This window comes from Jaculus jaculus, chromosome 7 (genome assembly GCF_020740685.1).
Source record: "Jaculus jaculus isolate mJacJac1 chromosome 7, mJacJac1.mat.Y.cur, whole genome shotgun sequence".
Taxonomy (NCBI): Eukaryota; Metazoa; Chordata; class Mammalia; order Rodentia; family Dipodidae; genus Jaculus; species Jaculus jaculus.
In genome coordinates, this window is record NC_059108.1 from 27273814 (window position 1) to 27297446 (window position 23633).

At 43.6% G+C, this 23633-nt stretch overlaps 1 protein-coding gene across 4 annotated transcripts in view; it reads right to left on the bottom strand.

Annotated features, from left to right (window-relative positions):
• Positions 1–23633, bottom strand: part of Tnfrsf19 (TNF receptor superfamily member 19) — a 98946-nt gene that overhangs the window by 25098 nt on the left and 50215 nt on the right. For all 4 annotated transcript variants that reach the window (XM_045154549.1, XM_045154548.1, XM_045154550.1 and 1 more), the window contains one exon: positions 23178–23263. In XM_045154549.1, coding sequence (XP_045010484.1) covers positions 23178–23263 — 86 coding nt within the window. The remainder of the gene's footprint in view (positions 1–23177; positions 23264–23633) is intronic.

Consider the following 23633-nt stretch of genomic DNA (forward strand, 5'->3'; position numbering starts at 1 on the left):
CTCTAGAAGGTCAGTCATATCTTCCATCAAAAACTAATTTGAGGACAAACTGGTAACTGCTGAGCATCCACACCCTCACATCAAACTAATCTCACATTTCTGCACCCCCCCCCCCCGCCATACACACTAGGTCAGAGGCGGGGAGGAGAATAAATGACAAGATCGCCCAGGAAGCTGCTCTCAGGAGCTCACACTCAACTTTGGCAGAAAGCTATCTAAGCTATGAAAATCATTACAGCTGCCACCTGCTCAACACCCCTGGCCAGCGCCTAGCTTCTCGCTCTCTAGGTATCACGGTACTGCTTCACACTAAGGGTTTTTATCCATGAAGAAATCCATGTATCTGTAAATAGTTTTTTTTTCATATAATAAACCATTAAATGGTTGGATCTATATTGAAGCCCAGGTTTGCTTGATTCTAAAAGCTGTGTTGTTTTTTTTTTAACATTATGCTAAATTCTTTCCATTCGTTAGGAAGAAAACATATCTATGTATGCTGTAATGGCTTCTGGTTCTGATTTTGTGTAGGGCAAATAAATTCTAGTAAATTAGCTAGCATATACAATATTGTTTGACCTGATGTAAAACAAATATGGCTTTACAGATTCAACACACGTCATGCCTAAGAATAGAAAGGCTACTGAATTTTACTACTGTGAAAAACAACATGTAACTTTCCTTGTTTCTTTCTCTCTTTCTCTCTCTTTCTTTCCTTCTTTCTTTCCCTCTTTCTTTCTTTCTTTCTTTCTTCCCCCCCCTTCTTTCTTTTTTTCTTTCTTTCTTTCTTTCAAAAGTTTTTCGAGGCAGGATCTCACTCCAGCTCATGTTGACCTAGAATTAACTATGTAGTCTCAGGGTGGCCTCAAACTCTCAGTAATCCTCCTACCTCTGCCTCCCAAGTGATGGGATTAAAGACATGCGTCATCATGCCTGGCAATTTCTTTTTAAAGAGTATTTGATTTATTTATTTTGAGAGAGAGAAAGAAAGAGGGAGATATATAGAGAGAATGGGCATGCCAGGGCATTCAACCACTGCAAATGAACTCCAGAAGCATGTGCCACCTTATGCATCTGGCTTACGTGGGTCCTGGGGAGTCAAGCCTGGGTCACTAGACTCCACAGGCAAGTGCCTGAACCACTAAGCCATTTCTCCAGTCTAACATGTGATTTCTAAATGTTCTTTTTCACCTGTTATTTTTAAAATCTATATTTCATAATCAGGTAAGTATTGACTAAATGCAGCATTGAAGAAGAAATGGTAATTGATAATTAATAATGCTTTGGGTCTGGACTTTCCTTTTCTAAACTATTATTTACTTATTTATTTATTTGACAGAGACACAGAGAGGCAGATAGAGCAAATGGGCACATGAGGGTCTCAAACCATTGCAAATGAACTCCAGATACATGCTCCACCTTGTAGATACCTTTACGTGGGTTCTGGGGATAGAACCTAGGCCCTTTGGATTTGCCAGCAAGAGCCCTAACTGCTAAGCCATCTCTCCAGTCCTTAATTTTTAAGATCTAACTAACTAACGCCTTGTGTTTTCATTAGAGAATTAAACATATGACAATAACACATATGGGATTTTACCAAGTAAAATACCCCTTTTCAGAGGTAGGTGGATTGCCATGAGTTTCAGGCTTCCTTGAGATTATATAGTAAATTCCAGGTCAGCCTGGGCTAGATAGAGTGAGACCCTACCTCAAAAAACAAAAACAAAAAAAGTCCAAAAAACAAAAACCGCTTTTCAAAGTCCAGCAAGTGGAAAATGCCAGTACTTTCCCCTACTAATTTTAGAACATGCAGTTTAATGAACAGTTCTGGAACAAAAGAATAGAATCCAGACATCTTAATATATTTCTCAATAAAACATTTTATCTTTGACTTTTATATTTGTTACAAGTAAGCCACAATTTAGTCCACTGTTTTTGTGCTTCCACCAGCAACAACAAAAAGCCCAAGCCCAATAAAGTTCTAACAAGATTAAAATTGATGATTAATTTATTTCTAGCCATGCTTTATGATAAAAAAAATTACTAACAAAGAACTCTTTGCAGTCTTAACTGAGGCAAGAATGCAGGCTTTATCTTGCTATCCTAAACTGGTCAAACAAAACTATCCACGATAACCTTCAACATATGAACACCAGATGCACCGCAAAAGAGTGCCAATAAACAAAATAGCTGGACTTTTTTTGGTCACAGTATGCTAAGAACCCTGGCAATGGGTAAATGGGAAGGATGAGCCTTCGTCAGTTATTTTCTTCATTCTAGACTTTCATTTTATTTTTAAAAATGGAGAAAGATTATTATTTCAAAATGAGATTTTTTTTCTGTTTGTTCTCCTGCCTGTAGCCATATCTACATTTTAAATTTTGGCTGATTTTCTCATTGTGTTATTTATTGTGATAAAATATTGTAAGGTTCACAACCTAGTTAGAGACCCTGAGTCTATTCACTCTGCTGTGTTACCATCTCAACTAATTCCAGAATATTTTCTTCACTAACAGAGAAGACCCCATGCCACTTAACCACGTTTTCAAACTCCATCCACATGCTGCTGCAACAGAACTTTACATTTTTATGGCTTAACAATATTTCAATGAATGGATATGATATATCTTATTTATCCATTAGTCTACTTATAGGTATCTGAGCTTTTTTAACCTTTTAACTATTGTGATTAATGCTGCTATGAAGCATTCATAAGCAAGCTTTTTCCAGATATTTTAAAACTTTCCACAGAGATACACTGTAATTGTTCCACATATTATTAGAATATTTACTATTGCAATTAAAATGGTTCAGCTTACCTTAATTAATAGGTCAATCAAAAAAATCCTGAGCAATAACAAGAATAAGAATGGAAGGAAATGATGCCAGAGCAGTTAGGCAGGGTTGGCATGTAGAATTTACATAAACAGTAAAGACCTTGAATTCAACTCTAAGGGTAATAGGATGTACACAACAGTATTGGATCAACATATTTCTCAGGTGCACAGGGAACATTCTCCAGACCACAAAGCAAATCTCAATAAATCTGAAAAGACTGAAACCATACAAAATATTTTTTTCCCAATGGAATAAAACAAAAACCCTAGAAGAAATGAGAAAATTCACAAATATTTAGAATGTAAACAACAACTTCCTAAGTAACCAACGAACAAGGTAAACTAGCATGAAATTAGAAAACTTTGTGATTAATAAAAGTGAGATTACAACACATCAAAACTTCTGAGAGATGGTGAAAGCAGTATTTAGAGGGAAATATATAGTATTAAATATCAATATTAAAAAACAAAGGCAGGTGTGATGGTTTTATCTTTAATCCCAGCACTCAGGAGGCTGTGGTAGAAGAACCACCATGAGTTTGAGGCCAGCCTACAGAGTGAGTTACAGGACAGCTTGAGCTACAGTGAGACCCCATTTCAAAAAAGAGTCAATAATTTAACCTTCCATTAGAGAAAGAATAAACTCCCCTCCTCCAAATAGTGGATAGGAGGAAACAGTAAGACTCTGAGCAGAGACCAATGACATAGAGTAGAATGACATAAGAGAATCAATAAATCCAAAAGATGGTTCTTTAAAAAGATCAACAAAATCAGCAAACTTCAGACTAAGAGAAAAAGAGAGAGAAGACTGAAATGATTAAAATCAGAAAATTAATTAGAAAACATTACTACTGTCTTTATAGAAATAAAAAGGCTTATATAAGAACACTATGAGCACGTATGCCAATAAATAGGGCAACTTATATGAAATGGAAAAATTCCAACTCAAAACACTATAAGAAACTGAAAATGTGAATAGAATGATGATCAGTGAGGAAGCTGAATCAGTAATCAAATATTTCCCGACAAGGAAAAGTTCAGAATGAAGAGGGTTCAATTGGTAAATTCTACTGAATATTTAAGTAATTAAAACCAATCGTTTGAATCAGATGTTCCCCATCATAAACTCATGTATTCTGAGTGCTTGGTCCCTAGCTGATGGCAATTTTGGAGGAGGAGCGTTGCTGGAGGAGGTATAAAGATATACTTAATAAAAAGATAGGTATTCAGACTGGAGATATTGCTCAGTGGTTAAAACACTTGCCTGCAAAAACCTAAGGACCTGGGTTCAATTCCCCAGAACCTATGTAAAGCCAGATGCACAAGGTGGTACATGAAATTGGAGTTTGTTTGCAATGGCTAGAGGCCCTAGCATGCCCATTTGCTCTCTCTTTCTCTTACACATTTTTATTTATTTATTTATTTATTTAATTATTTTTTTTTTTTTGAGATTTTTCAAGGTAGGGTCACACTCTAGTGTAGGCTGACCTGGAATTCACTGTATAGTCTCAGGCTGGCCTCAAACTCACAGCAATCCTCCTACCTCTGCCTCCCATCTGCTAGGATTAAAGGTGTGAGCCATCACATCTGGCTTTCTTTCTCTTAAATAAATAAAATATATCTCTTTTTCAAAAGGATAGGTATTAAGATAGAATGAATTGAAACAGTTTTCTCTCCCTAGCTGCACGAAGACCATGGTTTGTTAAGTTTGACCTAAAGCTTTTTCTGTGCATAACAAACTGCAATCCTGCCTGATGTGTTAGCAGGCTGTAACCTACTCTTATAACAAGTGCTCAGTCTTAGCCAAACACAGTGGCCAGCTCAGTGTTCAAACAGTTCACGAACCCAAGCTATAACTTATCAGGGTGTTTCTACTTAAATTTGTTCGAATTTTGTCTTTTTAAACTTTTGTTTTTTATGAGAGAGAGCGAGCGCAAGAGAGAGAAAATTGGTGTGCGAAGGCCTCCAGCCACTGCACTTGAATTCTAGGTGTGTGTGCCACCTTGTGCACATGTGCAACCATGCACTTGCGTCACCTTGGGTACCTGCCTTATGTGGGACCTGGGGAGTCCATAGGCTTCGTAGGCAAGCGCACTAAGTCATCACTCCAGCCTTGAATTTTGTCTTTTAACAATCTGGACTTACTAACTCCAAATAAATAGAAACATGATCATTAACCAAAACATACATTAAATATTTAAATCACATGTAAATGGTCATGGAAAAAATAATGATGGAAATAGGCCTGTAAGGAACACGGAGAAGAAATGTACATTTCCTCATACATCTATTTGTCCAGTTCTATTGTCGGTATTCACACGGTCTCCCTTTCCTGTAAAAGCATGACACGGAACAGGCTGAGTGACAGGGACACAAGATAATTCTCTTACTGAGTAATTCACTTTGACTTAATTCTGTCACAAGAGGGAATTGATGATAGACACATCTCTTTGACATTCTGGATTATCAGCATGGAGAGGAAAACTACTGTACAGGGAGAAGGATAACGGGGAGAACTAGAAGGTGAAAGAAGACAAGAAGACTGCCTGGCCCAGCACAGCATTTGTAACCCCAGAGGTCAACTGATTCATGAACATTCCACCCCGTCTCAAGCCTTCCTTCTCCCTCCCTCTGCAGAGAATTAAGCTACAATTCAAAGTTGAGTACATTTTTCTAGTCAAGGGCACTGGGGACAGTGAGACAGAGCAGAAGGATTCTGTGGCGTTTGGCTAGGGGTCATACACTGTTAAGTACTGTTGAGAAGGTTCATTATATGATAGGACTTTATTGTAACTACCTTTTATACTTTTCCCTTTTATATGATTGGAGCTGTCAAGGCCAAGTTACTTAGCCATTTGACAGATAGCTGTCAGACCGTTCCCTTGTGCCCAGTGGCCTTTAATGGGGAGTTGCCAATCAATTTGCACCTTTTTCTTTTCTTTCTTTCTTTCTTTTTTTTTTTTTTTGAGGTAGGATATTGCTGTAGTCCAGGCTGACTGGAATTCACTCTGTATTCTCAGGGTGGCCTCCAACTCATGGCGATCCTCCTACCTCTGCCTCCCAAGTGCTCAGATTAAAGGCGTGCGCCACGACACCCAGCCCAACTTGCTACTTTAAAAAAAAAATTTGTTGACTGGACAGACTATCGTGATGGCAGACTAGCTACTCTGAACACTTCATGGACATTCGGAGGAAACCCCACTTCAGCTACAGAAACCATGACAACTATCACTCCTGCTTCAGGAGGCCCCATTCCAGCCATGACTAGCCTCAACAGCTTGTAACAGCTCCCAGAAACTTAACTTTATTCATGACGAGTCGCACTGATCCCATTCATCTTGTACTTAATCTTGCTTAGGCCAGGGCAGAGCACTTCCGTTGACTCAGCAAAAGGCTTACATGGCTCATTTGAGCTCGTGATTGGTGGGATGAGAAGCCGTGTACAAGCATTCCATGCCCCCCTTTGAGCCATGTAAGTTGTTTGATCCACAGTCTCTTCAGGTCAGTTTGGAAGGCTCCTTTTCTGTGTTACTACTACACCCAGGTATTGTAATATTACATCCCAATAAAATCCTCTCTCAAGGGAATGGTGCTTTATTTGCCTACTTGTGTTGGACACAGGTAGAGTAAAATAAGTTAGTTGCACCAAAGAGAAGTGGCAGCAGCTGTAAGTGCTCTTTGGATGCTTGGAGCAGAAACTTGTCCAAAACTGAGGCTATAGAAGGCAACAGGCCATGAGAAACCACAAACAGGCTGTGAGGAACTGACATGGTGAAAGCGAGACTCTGTCCACGGAAAAGTTCTTAGGGATCTGCCATGGGTTAAAACTCTAGTGTCCCCCACAGCTGGAACTTGGAAGCTACAGCACTTAGTTACTGGGTACTGGGCTCTCGGGCCCAGAGCTGTAAGACTGAGCATCTATGAGAGCACTCTAAGTCTCTGGCTCCAAAGCTTGAAGCAATAAGCCTGTACTTTAAGGGAAGACAGCATAAGCCTCTGGCTTTAAAAGCGCAGAGCTTGCTCTGATGTGAGCACCCAGAGCTAGCTGTTAAGTGTCTGGCTTTTAAAGCTTGGAGCCATAATAAGGCTCAAGTTCTCGGGGCCTAATGTTATAAGCCACTGGGTTCAAAAGCCCAGCCCCAAAGCTTCCGGCACTGGAGAGCTCAGGGCTGCCAACACTAGGGAGTTGTTCCTTGCCTAGTCACTGTTTCCATTCGAACAAAACAAAAGAGCCCATAGCCAGCTGTCTGTAGCAATAGCATTTGTTTGTAAATACAGCTGGCAGTGTGAAGTTAAGTAGAAATTCGGAAGTTTCTGGTTATCTTCATCAACACAGCTAGCCATGCTTTCTGGCATTACCTTCTTGGTAAACAAAACTGACTTAAAAAAAAAAGAAGCCAGAAGTCATCCAGTTTCTGCTTGGTGTGTATAGACATGGGCTTGGTTCTGTGTCCAATTGAGACCATCATTTTCCATACCAATCTCCTCCAGCTATATAATTGGCCTCCAATGGCATGTTTTAACAGTCTTGCAGGCAGCCAAACTCCTTTCTGTCTTAAGACAACACCACCCGGAATGCTTCTCACTGCTCTTTTCATAGCACACAAGTCTATTAGTTAAATGTAAACACCATCTAAGACCATAAAGTTGGTTGTTGGACTTAACAACCTAAGCACAAAGTTGTGCTCTTGCTGGTGTCATTGATTTTTCCTCCTCAAGGCAAAAAAAAAAAAAAAAAAAAAAGAATGGTTTTAACACATTCTTTCAAATTCAGCAGTATCTGCTACCTTGAAAATCATATTTCTAAGACATGAGGCTCTCTTCCTCTGCCCCCTGCCTGCCATTGTCTCGGGTGCATGGTCACAAACTCCTACCTAACTTCTGTGCTTCTGACTCGGGGCACACAGACCAGTGCTATGCAGGCTCGATCAACCACACAAGCCTCCTACCTGGTGCATATCAAACCTCGCTGCTGGGAGCCAGGTGGGAACTAAGCAGGAAGCATGGATTCTGAAGACCATAATCTTTAATGGTTCCTTCCTAACAGTGGTGGGCAGAGGCCAGGGGCCAAAGGGGTTAGCTCCCTGGAAGAGTGACCTTCCTGAAAATCTAACATCAGTTGTCCACCAGAAGCACCCAAAGCTGACTTTGGGGTTACATTCACTTTTGGCTATTCTCAACAGTGAGTAGTAAAGAATTCTGAAAGGTCTTTGAGCTTCACTTTGGATTTTTATTTTAAAATGTGAATGTCTCTATCCAGAAAATTAAAACTAATTATACTTACAGGACTGAACTGTGGGCCTCTTGCTTCTTCTCAGTAGGGGGAAAGAAAATAATAAGGACTTGTTCTCTTCTCCCTAAGATGTGTGCCTCATGCTGTCTTTGCAGGGATTCTAGAACCGTGCTGCTACCGAACTGAAAGGGGATGCCAGGAGAGGCAGACAGACTTGATGGCCAGATATGAAAGGACTTCTGAGAGGGGCCGGGGTGATGCGCAGGGATTCAGCTGGTGAGGGCCTGGTTAAGAGCCATGAGATCCAGAAGTTAAGGCATAGCATGTGGATGCATAACCCCAGGAGAAACCCAAGGCAGGGACACAGCACTGGAAGACTGAAGGTCACGGGAGTGAAGGCTTGGTAATTTATAGAGACCCAGTTTCTACCATTCTCAATCTTGATTTCGGATTGTTTGGTTGAGGTATCTAATTCTCACCAGGTCAGATGGTAAGAGAAGAAAAAATAGGAAGAAAGAATAAACCACCACCGCAGTAGAGCGGCCAGCCAGGCGAGGAGGTGACTGACAGGCCAGTAGCGCCCGCGGTCATGATTATCCGATGGACTGAAGGCCACGTGCTCTTCAAAGGAAGTCTGTTCCCCCAGGAGTGAGCTCATTCCTTTACATTCCTCGTTAGCACTTGCTCCGTTCTAACTGTTCAGAACTTTAATTACCATAAATACTATAATTAACACCGAAAAATTACAAGCCACAAAAAATGGCAGCCGATCATCCGTAAGCATTGCTCTGCAAATACAATAAAGTTAAGAGAACTTTTTTTTCCTGCTTTCAAGAATGTATTTGTTCATTTTATTATCCCACCGACCTATAAGGTCTTGCAGTGTTTATTTTCCTGGTAAAACAATGAAGCTTTTAAACGTCGACACCAAGAGACAGAAAAGACACCCTAAAGGAAACACATTGCTGTGGTCTTGAACATCTGTGCCGAGGGACAGCAAGCTCGGCAAGAGTTGGGCTGCCGTGGGGATCTGGGCAGAGCTGCTATCTGGGAGTCCAGCAAAGACATGCACCTTATGGCTGCACTTCCTGCTCTGAGCATGGACTCTTCTTAACCCCTCGAGGGCCAGCTGCAAGCCCCTGGAAAGCGTGGCCACACCATGGCAAAAGCCATGTTGAGACAGGCGCATTCTAGCCTAAGGACACTGCACCCTGCCATTCTTGGGTTCCCTGTTATTAGTGAAGTGGGTAATTCCTACTTGCTTCACTGCATTGTTTACAGAAGTAATCTATGAAATTATCCACATAAGATGACGCTCAAATTAATTCATCCCATTAACTTGCTGAAAAGGCGAAATGCATATTTGTGCCCAGTTTACTGTGACTGACAGTGTCTAGATGAAAAGAAAAATCTACATCTTAAGATAGCATATTTTTCAGACTCCTATTTTATCAGAGTGCTTACTGAAACTGGCTCACCTATAATTTTTAAATGGTTGGGATTTAGGGAGAGAACAAAGCACTCCAGGTCACATTAGAAAAGGAGCGCTTTTCTTGAGCCTTGAACCATGAGATGACTTTGGGAAGTTAACCATATTCTGTTACTTCTTATAAAGATGACGTAAAGTCTTATGGTAGGACATAAAATTTTATTAGCCTTTTCCCAATGTGCATTTTACTAGAATTACGAGAAAAATGAATCAAATGCCATTTTTCTGTCCTTTGTCAACTGATGTCATAGGGGGGATGGGAAAGCTGTTCTCAGAAACCTTGGGGGATCAGTTCCAGGGCACATTTTGTTTCTTTAAAAAAACTGTTTTTTTTGCTTATTTTTATTTATTAATTTGAGAGTGACAGACAGAGAGAGAAAGAGGCAAATAGAGAGAGAGAATGGGTGAGCCAGGGTCTCCAGCCACTGCAAACGAACTCCAGACGCGTGTGCCCCCTTGTGCATCTGGCTAACATGGGTCCTGGGGAAACAAGCCTGGAACCGGGGTCCTTAGGCTTCACAGGCAAGCGCTTAACCACTAAGCTATCTCTCCAGCCCCACATTTTGTTTCTTGGATGTGAAAATCCATACCACTCAAGTCCTTTATGTAAAGTAGTTTAACCCATCTTCCATATACTTAAAGCATCTCTACATGACTTGCATCACCTAATGCATTGCAAATGCCGTGCAAACAATTATGGTGTAGTATTTTGGAAACAAGATGACAACGTCTGTGCATATTCCTTGTAAACACACTCTTTAGGAATATTTTTTGACTCATGGATTGGTTGAATCTGAAGATATGGAACCCATAGATATGGAGGGCCAAATGGATAAATACGATTATTATGGTCTTAGAGTATAATAATTAAATTGAAATTTAAATTAATTAAACTAACAATTAGTCCTTGAGAAAGGGGAAGAAAGCCCATTTCTCAAAGTGTATGCATTAATATATAGCAGCTAGAAATGTGCTGCTGAAGTGGGATATTAAGTTTTTGCTTTCTTCCTTGCTCCCCAAAAGTCTCTTCTCAACAGTAGCCATTGCTGTAGTTACCATGGTCCACTCACAGGACCTGACCAAGCAACTTGGTCTAAACCTCACTCTATCCCCTGTTCACACTGAGTTTCAGTCTCTACTGAGAGGGTCTGCCTCCTCCCCTCTAGCATGTCCTTCAGAGTGCCTAAAGGTTTTGATAGGAAATGGAGAATGAGACATGGATGGAATACAGTAAAATATACATATGTAAATTTTAAAATAGCAAGGGATGTCAGACCATTCATACACAGAGTTCTCTAAGGCCTCTCTAGGAGAATCATGGCTAAAACCAGACATTTCTATTGAGGGGGTGACAGAAGGGCTCTGTATCTTGATGAGGTTAATGGTTAAAGCATTGTATACACACCTGTCAAAACTCACTGAACAATGCACTTAAAGTAGGCATATCCTCTTGTGTATCAAGAAAAAATGTTTCTTGAGTATTTAATTAACAAAATGGCTACACACATCAATAATATAGATAAAACTCTAATGGGTACTTAAAATATTCTTGGAGATGGTCAAAATAAACAAAGAAGTTAAGATAATACTTTAAAGATCTAAAAGACTTCACTTTACAAAACAGATCCCTACTTGAAATTCAACTTGAAGCTTCTATTTTTAACTTTTTTCTTTTTGAGACAGGCTATCTTAAGTGCTAGGATTACAGGCATGAGCCATCACACCTGGTCCATTTTAAACCTTCTAATATCTTTTATAACCTGTGAGTTATTTTTATCTACTTTTCTTATAAGTAGAGTGACTAAATTACATTTTTTGATCCTTTTTCTTAGTTTTTAAATTATAGTATTTTAAAATAATTACATCTGTGTTGAACATGCATAGACTCTTTTTCCTTGATAGTATCCCCTAAATAATACAACTCATATGTCATTTACAGTGTATTATACATTACAACTCATTTAGAGATTATTTAAATTACATAGAAGGCATGCACAGGCTCTATGTGAATGCTACATTGTTGCATACAAGAAAGACTTGAACATTCGAGGACCCTGAAACCCTGCGATTTGCAGTGTGGTCCTGGAAGGAATCCTCTAGGGATACCAAGGCATAACCATATATTTATTTTTATTTTTGCAGTGCTGAGAATGGAACCCAGGGTACTAGGCAAGCCTTGTATCTACCACCCAAGTACTAATCAGGCCCCACCCTCTTAGCCTCTCCAGATCAGATGAGATGGGGCCTGTTGAGGGTGGTGTGGCCACAAATCCAGTAGGTCTAAATCATATTCCCAGTTACAGTGTATCTCACGCTCCCCAAATCTTGCTCTCGTGAGATTTACTTGTAGCAGCGACTTTAATTTGGCATGTCTGCGCTGTCAGGCAAGGTTGGGTAGAATCCCATCTCCTCTTCCGTGGAACTATGAAGTGAGGCTGTTTAAGGGGCCCACAAGGCAGGCTGAGAGAGATGGGCAGGGAGCCGGGTGCCTCCCCCAATTCAAGCAGTATTTTCTTTTTTCATTATCCTTGTGCTTTCTTCTTTCCCTTCCCAAAATGAAGCTTCTCAAGACAAGCCTCTTCCTTAGAGTTGACCTGGAAGTGGCCCGGCATCCAGGGTAAAGGCCGCCTAACCTGATCCCTTCTGGAAGGTGAGTGAGCTGCCCCAGCACAGGCCACATCTTGACGGTAAATGCTGCCTACATGAAAAGGCTGACCACTACACCGCACCTGTCCCCGCAGCATTTTCTGAGCTGCCACAAGTCACAGAACAACTCGGGTTGCAACTTAGTGAAACAAGCTGGTGGATGTTATGCTTTTGTGAAAATAAACTGTACTTAATCTAAAATTCATTTTATTTTGTGATGCCCTTTAACCAGCCACAACATATTTGTGAATAAATATTTAAACCAGCTCACAGTCTGAAGGAGACTGATCTAAAAGCTAAGAAGGTGCACGTGGTGGAGACAGGATAACCAAGGGTTCCCTTTCGCAGAGGACAATCTCATCTCCTGCGAACTCAAACAGGAACCCTCAAAGGTGCCACCCACCTCCAGGGAGGCTGTGACTTGGTCAAGACATCTAACTTTTCTGCTCTTTCTTCTATGGGTAACGGACAAAATTAAGGGCATATAAACATTTGGTACTTTAATTTTGGAGAAAAGAATGAATGCAGAGCATATAAATTTACGACACTTTTTAAGGGATTTTCTTATTTCTGTAACTATGATGAAATTAGGGACAAAGAAAGACAGTTGAGGGACACATGACTGAAGAATCAAATAATCATGCAAAGCAATCACCATCAGGGCCAGAACATTTAAACTGCCCAGGCCTTGTGTTTACCATCCTCAGAATACGGCATGTCAGCTACCAGAAAGCAACTGTAGGGTAACCATAAACAAGTAAGTTTTAAACAAGAGATCAATAATCTTTTTTTTTTTTTCCACATTTAATTATTGTTGCCCTTTACTATATTAGGATTCTTAGCAGTGTGACTGTAGTGGCATTTGTGGTCTGATATATCCCCTTTTCTGTTCCTCTTTACTGAAAAAAGCCCTTTGTATACTCCAACTCTTATCTTTGTCCCCAGTGTTCTGATGGATGGGAGCTTGTGTGCAGCATCACTAGGTTTCAGGGGTCTTCTCACTTGAGCCTGATAGAGACCATTGTCTGGGAGACCAGCACTGCCTGCCACCTTGCCTCTATACCCTGCTCTTGGCTTGTGCCTGGCTTGGCCTGGCCACTGCCTCTTACATCGTAGTTGGAATAATACCGTAGTCAAGAGTACAGCTCAGTAGTATATAGTACTTGAAAATACCATAGTTAGGGGAGGGCTCCAGAGTATATAGAACTTGGGGCTGGAGGGATGGCTTAGCCATTAAGGCGCTTGCCTGCAAAGCCAAAGGACCTAGGTCCAATTCCCCAGGACCCACGTAAGCCAGATGCACAAGGTAGTGCATGAGTCTGGAATTTGTTTGTAGCAGCTGGAGGCTCTGGTGGGCCCATTCTCTCTCTCTTTCTCTCTCCCAAATAAATAAACAAAAATAATAAAATTTTAAAAAAGAAAGAAACCTTATTTTAAAAACTTTTTAGAAAAAGTATATAGTACTTGCAAATACTGTAGTTAAGGCAGCACTCGGGAGTATACAGCACTTAGTGAGGACTCCCAGCACCACCACAAAGCAAAAAGAAAAGAGAAAAAAGGAAGGAAGGAAGAAAACAAGGAAAGAGTGAAAAAGTTGGGCAAGGTGGCTTATACCTGTAACTCCAGCCCTTGGAAGGCTGAGGTAGGAAAATTACCTGAGGTTTGGGACAAATGTGGGTTACGGAGTAAGACCTTATCTCTGTAAAGAAAAAGAAAAATAAAGAAGAACAAAGAACAAAGGAGGGGGAAAACAGACTTCCACAAATATAATTTGATCACACTCTCCACCCTTTTTGGCATTCAGAATCATCATGAGAACTGTAATTAGCATACTCAGTGGTATTAGAGAGAAACCTCAGAGATCAGCCATTAGGATGAGTAGGTCCGTTTGCTCCATACTGAATGTTACAAAATGACCGTGTTCTGGATTCTTGTGGCTGCTCTGGGCTCTGAGTATCGTAGTCACATCCAACTCTCCACCTCCACAGGGCTCTTCCCTCTCTCACCGTTCCTTCCACATTGCTGGTTTAGTTTGGTTCAGCAGTGCTTACCACAAAAGCTAAGTGGAAAGCCAAGTGGTGGCACAGGCCCATTCTCGCAGTCCAGCAGGATGTCAAGTTCAAGGCCAGCCTGGTCCACACAATGCATTTGAAGCCAACCTGAGCTACATAGATAGCTCAAGGCCAGTCTGAGGTATATAGGTAGACCGTATCTTAGAATACTAAGGCTTGGGGACGTAGCTCAGCAGCAGAGCACTTGGCTAGCACATGTCCTAAGCGTGATCACTTGCACAGCAAAAAATGGATTCCAAGGAGGGCTTAAAAAGTGTCCTCTGGATACATCATGTGTTTGCACCCTCTTTTCTCTTGTCCCTGTGCCCCTATTCCACTGGGGACACTCTGCAGTGGGGTTGCAGCTAGTTCTTATGGGGTTGTGGGTTATGCATTGTGGGAGCAGCAGTCAGTTATTTTTTGAGGGAATGAAATATGTTGTTAATAATAATAATAATAGCAGTAGTAGTAGTTAATAAAAAGTGAAAAAAGTGTCCTCTGGACAGAGGTCCTTAGTGGTGGCGTTCTTCCAGGTATCGTGCTGGCTTGTTTTTGAGTCATCACCTGTGTTTATTGGGCTTCCACGTAAGCAGGCTTTGACAGTTACAATGATGATAACTGGTATTAATGATAGGATATTTTTTCAATGAAATAATGGGACCACTTCATGGTGTGAAGAAGAAGAGGCATCCAGAGAACAGAACTGCACTGACAATGGGAGGAAGGGCAGAAGGCGCAATTAAGGGCACTTTCGACCAACCTCTAAGCAACCATGAATGACGACTTCCTTTCTTAGGCTGGCAGGAATGGCTGGCTGGCCTGAAGACCCTCCTCCAAACTAGGGCTGTTCTGTGTGCATTCATCTCCTTGTCCTCACCTTTCCTGCCCTCAAAGTTCTGTTTCGCAGGAAAAGCAGCTTCCTTTCTGATTGCTATGGGTATTTGAGAGGCATGGTCACACTTAGCTGTTCCTGAAACAGTCCCTGAAACAGCTGATTCCATCAGTGGCATTTCCCTATCAATCCCCTGACCATACACCAAGAGCCCTGGTCTGGTGATCAGAGATGGATGGCTTCAGCCCCCTGCACACCCCCCAGTGAGATAGCTATGAACTGGTACACACTGGCTCTGTGGGCCTGTGATGTAGAGGTTCCAGTAAGCACTCCAATATGTCTGCTGTAGAAAGAACAAAAGCCTCACATACACACAAGAAAAGCCCCATGGTGTTCCCAGCACATGCAAAAGACGGGTATCTCTTCTGCCTCCATTACACTGTCATTTCTCTGAACCTAAGATCGGAGGAGATCAGGAAGTTGGCTTCTGAAACTCAGAGCTGCTGAAATACCCAGGATGAGCGGGGGTCAACGTGGAGTTCACCACAAGAAATTCGGAGCATCTCTTCTCCCCTCCCTCCCTTCTTTTCTAAAGAAAACCTGGAATCAACGTTGCTCTTGACTTCCAGCTCATTTCCTTTTAAGTTTGTCTTTGTTTTCTTTTAAAGAGATGTTTGCCAGGCACTCTACCCAACAACTGAGCTTTGCATGTCCAGAGACAAAAGTCTTAATATCAAGTCAGGTGTGCTACCGCAAAGCTGTGATCTCAGCACGCAGGGGGCACTGGCAGAAGGGTGGCCCTGAGTTGGAGGTCATCGTGGACTACATTAGTGAGTTCCAGGATAGCCTAGACTCCACAGAAAGACCATGTTTAAAACAAAAAACAAAGTGCTCTTTGGAAGAACAGACATGGTGAGCATGGGTGATGGGTAGGTAACCCATGGCCAGGCATCCAGCAGCATGGGTGACAGAGATGGCCTCACTTCAGATTTCAAGTGCTTCTGTGAGGCGTCACTCAGGAAAGCTGCGGCACTTGCGAATGGTATGAGAAAAGTGTCTGCAGTGGGAAAGGATGAAGACAGTGTGCGCAGTCCAGCCCTTTCTCGTCACAGAGCCCGGGACACAAAAGCCATGAACCTGCTCTTCCACTCTCCAGATCCTGCACCTACCTTCCGAAACATCCAGATAGACAAAAAAAAAAAAAAAAAAAAAAAAAAAAAAAGATTTAAAAGCAATTTCCAATTGCTGGAATTATTTATCCAGGGGACTATAGATGTTCTGTCCCTCCCCTTTTTCCTACTAGACTTTTAAAAAAATGATCTTTAATGGGTACATATTGCTTTGCAAAGTTCATTTTGAAATTGCTTTGATTTGTTGTATAAGAAGGCCTTCTGGACTTCCTTTGGAAAGTAATCACTATTTAATAATGTGATTTATTACTTATTGGTACACAGTGCTGTGAACGGCTCTTGGTGTTTGAGCCGTGCACAATTTCTAACTAGTTGCATGTCGGTCTGGCTCCTGCTTTTCTTTCTCCCACACGCAGGGACTTATCTGATCGTTATGGCTTTAGAATCACGTGGCTAGTTTTACAAAGCCCCTGAGAACAAAGCAAACATCTAGGTTAAACACACTTTAAACACAGTTGTACTCTGGTGAAAACTGCTTTGAAATTTTTCTAAACCATTTGTTCCAACCACAGTATTTGTTCCCAATTAAGTCAACAAAAATCTATTTCTTATCAGACCAGAGGCAGGATATAGTTCTAAAATTTCTAGGGTGTTTTTCTCTCTTTCTCCTGAATGTCCCAGTGGAAGTACATAAGGAATGGAAGACAGAGCAGAGCCAGCAGCTGGGATTCTGCAAATTTGCAATTTACAACAATGAGAGCCTCAGGCTCTATGTCCAATCCCGTATTACCACCAATTAATGCTATTAGTAGCCTGACAAAGGAGTTGCAGGCAGACAAAACGATCACCATCACAAATGCACTCTTATTGCGGGGAAGACTTAGCACTCCTCTGCTGGGGCTTGGGGTGTGGGAACGAGATAGGCATGAAAGAGATGAAGCAAGGTCAGGGCTTCCTAGCCTGGAGGTTTAGCTAGCCCTTGGGGCTGCTCAAACAGCAGACTGCCTCAATGCATTGTCCTTCACTGCAAACATGCTGACACCTTCCTAGGAGGGGACAACTCTTGACCATCATACCCTCCAAAAGTAAGCCTGGGTGGGGTGGGGCCAAGGGATGTTTCTGCTTAAAAGGCTATGTGGGCCTGTTCTTGAGCTGAGCCCAGGCTTTGTGGCACCATAATGGACACTGGTTCATTTAGTTATAATCCCAAATCTGCAGACCTGAGTATTTAGTCTGTCTGCTTTCCAGGGAGAAAACAGAGAGTCAAAGATGGGAAGTGATTTATCCAAGGCCACACCGTTGGCATAAACTAGAACCATGGCATAAGAGCAGACTAGGGTGACATTCTGCCAACAGGCGGAAGCTGTGTTCTGCTCTGCCCTGCCTGCTCTCAACCACATTGCACCTTTCAGGACAAATCGTAGGAAACAGACACTTCTTTCTAGCTTTTGAATCACTTTATGGGGAACACAGGTTTGCTCTATAACGACAAAAATGTCTATTCAGACAGTATGAATTTCTAATTTATTTTGCAGTACTTATGTTCGATCCAGGGTTTGTGTCTGCTAGGCGAAAGTTGTGCCACCGAGCCCCGCCTGCAGTCCCCATGTTCTTGAGTTGAGCTCGCTGCTATAGGTAACTTATTCATCCTCTTATGAGCGCAACTTCGTCCATCTCCCGTCAGGCCATTTCCTGTTGCACAAAGCTGAAGTCGTGCCACACTAACTCCACTGCTGCTCTCTGAACCACCGCCTGTACCGAAGGCCACAGGCAGCAGCTCCTGAAACAGGAGATGAGAACTCCGCGTCCCACGGCTCTGATGAGCCAGAGGAGCCAGGACAGAGGTCATCAGATTCGAGGGCCTGGAGTTGCCTGACTTTGTACTGGTGGTTCCCATAGCTAACCTCGTCCAGGACTCCCAGCACCTCAGCAGGCAGCTATCACTCCATCCTACCACCAAGAAACCTGGCACATGGGAGTTCTTCCCCTTGCCAAAGGTCGGATGGTATAAGCTGTGTGGGGCCAGGGTGGCTCTTGGACAGCTGACAAACATGAGAGGGTTTCAACCTAGTGTTTCCTATTGTTTCTTGGTTTGCTTTAGGTATTACATAAATGTAAAAATATATATATTTTTTGAGCCAGGTGTTACATAAATGAAAGGAGTTTTACGTTTATGTAATACCTGAGCCAGGTGTGGGGGCTCATATCTGTAATCTTAGCCCTTGCAAGGCTGCAACAAGATGATTGCCTCAAGTTTGAGGCCTGCCTGGGCTACACAGTGACCACTGAGGTCACACTCTGAATCTTTGTGTGGGGTATGTTATCTGCTTACTTCACAGTCGGTATCCAACACCTTCCCGCAGTGGTCACTCTGTGACCAACTTGGGTTACAGAGGGAGACCCTGTCTCACAAAGCAAAAACAAGCCAAAAAAGAAAAACGTAGAGTTGGGGAGACAGTCTGTTCAGTAAAGTGCTTGCTTCACAAGTATGAAGACTTAGGTTGGAGCCTCAGAGCCCAAACCTGGGGCTTGTGGCCAGCCAGTCTAGCCTAGTCGGCAAACCTTTGGCCAATGAGAGAATGGCATAGTGGCATTCCTGAGAGCAATACTTGAGACTGTCCTTTGGCTTTCAGAAACATGCGCAGACATATGCCCCTGTGTGCACCCACGCATGTGCACATATACATACACACATGCATAAGAACAGACAGTTGGTGCACACTTAGCTTGTAGCTTGTACACACTTGGGGTGCAGCTTAGGTATGTCTTCAGGTGGCTCCAGAGTTGGTCTGGTGTTCCCTGCAGCAGACACCTGTCCTGCTAGAGAGGTCCTGTGACAAGTAAACCATTGTCACACTTTGACCAAAAGCTTCAGCTGGACTCTGACACTGTCAGGAAACCCACTGTGTTATGGCATCCACTTCCTCTCTCCATGAAGAACCCCAGCCGCCTGGGCCCTCCTGGCCTCCGAGCTCCCTGGCTCCTGCCTCACCTCATCTCTGCCACCCTTTGGCAGAGCGTGTCACCTCACGCACCCCGTGGATACAGACGCGCTGTGCTCCGACCAGTGCACGAACCAGCCCATGTCCACTGTCAGCCCAGCCTAGCTGTCTGCAGAGGCCTCCCTTTATCTTAGCTTCTTATTCCCTCATAATCTGGCTTTGGCTTCTACCCGACTCGACACGCGCAAAAAAGCCAAAGGCACAGGGCACGATTCGCTGCTGCCCTTTCTTGTGATCAGGTCTGTCCTCCTCTGAGCACCCCTTAGGGGATGCCTCGAGGTCACCACTCAGGAAGTTGTGCCTGGTTCTGCCACAAACACTGACCGCCGTACGTTCTCCGAGCACTACGGGTCCTGCCAGGAGCCACGTGGCTCCCGGTCACACTTAGTATCTTTGTGTGGAGCATTGTCACTTGCCTGCTTCCCAGTTGCCATTCTCACCTCTGCCATTATCCTGTCCACCCCGTGAAGGAGGGGATTTGTTCTCCTGTTTCCTGAAGTGACATCAAACATGGCCTGGTGTTGGGGACATGTTCTGAGAAATGCCCTGCTGGCTGATCTCCTCAGACCTAGACAATATAGCTTGTCATACACCTTCGCCTTTTGTGGGGCTAGTCTGCCACTCCTGGGCTACAATGTGTCCCTGAACTGGCTATGGCAACGGTAACACCGCACTGAGTATCTGGATCTAGCTGCAGCAGAGCTGTAGCAACCATCCGAGGCAGCGGTTCTGCTATGACGGGGCCGCCGTTACATACACAGCTTGTCTTTGACAGAGAGGTTGTTGGTTATGCAGCGTGGGTAAACACGGTGCTCACAGAGTGGTGGGCTGCAACTGGGCCCGTCCGTCTGCCCTGAAGGAACATGACCAGGCAAGTAGAGTGCAAAGTGACCCACGGGCACAGCTGGTTGACTGCGGAGGGCTGAGGACTCAGAGTGGCTGCTGGGGAACCCTGGCCCTCAGGCCGCAGGACTGCCCAGAAAGGAAGAAGAGGGCTGCCCTAGACGGAGAAGGTTGCCCTCTGCCCAGGGCTGGACAGGGCTACCTGGAGCCTGGAAGGCCCGGGCGCATTTTCTCCTGCCTGCGCTCTGGAAGCTGGCCCCCAGGACTTGAGGCGGCCTGGGAGACACCTTGTTCCTGCAGCCCAGAAGCTCAAGGGCGCAGGAGCTCATCTGGGGGAAGTGCTGAAGCCGCAGCGGGATCTCTGTGGATGAGCTGCAAAGCGCAGACAAGAAGAGAAGAAAACAAAACACGAGGCGCCGTGCATAATTTCCCCCAAAGACTTCAAGATCTCCTTTGAGGAGATTAGTTCAGTTCTGGAATGGCTCCCAAGAAGAGTGCCAAAGACAGCAATCTTGCTTTGACAGAGATAAGCTCGCTAAAGAGCCCCCGACTCTGTCGCTCTGTGATTTGAAAGGCCCAGAGCTGGGAACACTACATTTCTGGCTTTCACCAATATTTCTTTTGCTTTCTAAAAAGTTTCACACATGAAGAAATCGATTTCTCTATATGTTAAACTAATTAATTTTCTTTTCTTCGAAATTACACCTTACCAAAGTCTTCACGAGACATAAAAGCTGCACTTGAGACCAACGTTCAAAGGCTCACTTGTGACATCGAAGCTTAGCCAGAACCCCAAAGGCAAAACATTCCAAAGCCTCAGACTTGACTAGATTATACTAAATTAAACCCAGTGAATTAAAGGGGAAACACCTCAGTACTTTCCAACTCTAAATGGGGTGGTACTGATAAGGGTTCTTTACTGAATCTCTTCATGTGGTGAATAGGATGAACACGCCTTCCAAACCGCGCGAAGGCTGAACTGACCCGTGGCTAGGACTAGGTCACTGTGTGTTAACTGCCAAAAGGACAAGCCTTGTTACGGGCTGTGGAGCTGCACAAGGAGGACCCTTCAGTGACCCCTTTGTGTAGACTTGTAGAGCTTAGTTAAGTGATGATGTTGAAACAAATGAGGTCACCACCGTATTTAGATTAGATACGTGGCTTTTGTGAGAAGACAGCAGAGTGTGGTTAAAGTGCACAGCGTCTGCCGACAGACAGATATGAGCTGGAATTCTGTTTCTGCACTGATCAGCTCACAACAGAGATGTCTTGATGGTCTCTGGGCTGGTCTTCTCACTCACATATCTGGGCTGACCAGAGACTTGTTGAGAACAGTAAAATGAATAAAGCACCTGTACTATGACTCTCTACAACAGGGACCCAATACTGCAATTGTTCATTGTCATGAGTTTTTTGGCAAGCATTTATGCATTATGAAAAAATGTCCCCCCACACTCCCCAGAAGACATAGTGGGAATGCATATGAGGGGACTGCACTCCTCCACCCTCCGGCCTGGACAGCATAGTTCTTCCTGTGTTCCAAGGAGCAGTGGGGAGCCCTGTTCCCACACAGCCCAGCATGCTCCACACCTCCCCAAACCCTGCTTGTGGGGTTTGTTGGCCAGGTTTGCTGAGCGTTAAGAGAGTGTCACTCTCTCTCCATGCTGGCTAAGAACACCCAATACATACCTTTTATCTCCTAAGTAAAGCTATGATCAAAAAGATTAATGTTAACCCACAAAGGAAAGGCCCTATTGCTTGTACTGACCCCAACATACAGTGAGTTCTCCCACTGATTTGTTAAAGGAGAAAAAGTGAAGGAATGAATGAGATGGACAGGAAAATCTCAGCAAGAACTTGAGAAGACAGACACCAAGGCATGATCCTATCTGGGACCAAGAAAGGAGAGCCAGGGAATCTTTGGCATTAGGATCCAGTGCACCTAACTAAGTCAACTCTCCTGCACTGTGAATCTAGAATGAAAGTGGGGAATAAATAGGACACACAGTGGCAAAGTGCCCAATTCCTTCCAGGACTCACAGCAAAGGATAGGATTGACTGAGGCAAGCGACAAAGGGCTTTCTGTGCTGCTGGGATCTGGATAAGCACACACACTTTGAGTCCCACACTACACAGGTTTAAGCGTACACACTAGGTGTCCCTCAGTACACACAGATTTCAGCACACACTAGGAGCCCCACAGTACACACAGGTTTAAGTACACAATCAAAGAGCCCTGCAGTACATACAGGTTTAAGCACACACTCTAGGAGCCCCGCAGTACACACAGGTTTAAGTACACAGTCAAGGAGCCCTGTAGTACACACAGCTTTAAGTACATACTCTAGGAGCCCCGCAGTACACACAGGTTTAAGTACACAGTCAAGAAGCCCTGCAGTACACACAGGTTTAAGCCAGGCTTAAGTACATACTCTAGGAGCTCCGCAGTATACACAGGTTTAAGTACACAGTCAAGGAGCCCTGCAGTACACACAGGTTTAAGTAAACAGTAGGAGCCCCAAAGTACACACAGGTTTAATCACACACTCTAGGAACCCCACAGTACACACAGGTTTAATCACACACACTAGGAGCTCCTCAGTACACACAGGTTTAAGCACACACACTAGGAGCCCCTCAGTACACACAGGTTTAAGCACACACACTAGGAGCCCCTCAGTACACACAGGTTTAAGCACACATTAAGCACACACTCTAGGAGCCCCACAGTACACACAGGTCTAAGTACACACTCTAGGAACCCCACAGTACACACAGGTTTAATCACACACACTAGGAGCCCCTCAGTGCACACAGGGTTAAGCACACATTAAGCACACACTCTAGGATCCCTACAGTATACACAGGTTTAATCACACACTCTAGGAGCCCTGCAGTACACACAGGGTTAAGGACACACTCTAGGAGCCCCGCAGTACACACAGGTTTGAGCACACACTCTAGGAGCCCCGCAGTACACACAGGGTTAAGCACACATTAGGCACACACACTCGGAGCGCTGCAGTACACACAGGTTCTACTCTTTTGTCAGACAAAGAAAGATCTAAGTAACAACTTTGTGCACACAGGCCAGGTGCCGTGTGCTGCATCACTCACAGTGCGGTTCGTAGGGAGGAGGAGGGTCTCCACAGGGTACACACTCCATGTCTTGAAAACCAACAAGTTTAGTCTTCCTATAAAATCTAGAAGAGAAAGAAAAGTGAACCTCGTTAGTGGTCATCTGAGCTCACTGCTGCAGCCAAGAAGACCTAGCTCGCCAGTGACCAGCAGTCTTTGTGACCAGGTCCAGTTCAAATAGAACATATCTCAGCTGGACACACCCTGGGAGTTCTGAGCAGATGCCGGCACTCTGGAAATTCAATTCCTCTATGTGTAGGTTCAGGGTTCTCTAGGGCTACCTTTTTCCTGTACTGGGGTGGGTGCAGGTGAGGCTAATATGCAGTCAGTGGGCTTCAGCAATTGTTATTTGAACCATAAAACACCCTTTAAGTTCAGTGACCAAAAAGCAGTATAAATATTTGCCTAGAGATGCTGGGAAGGATACTGTGCACT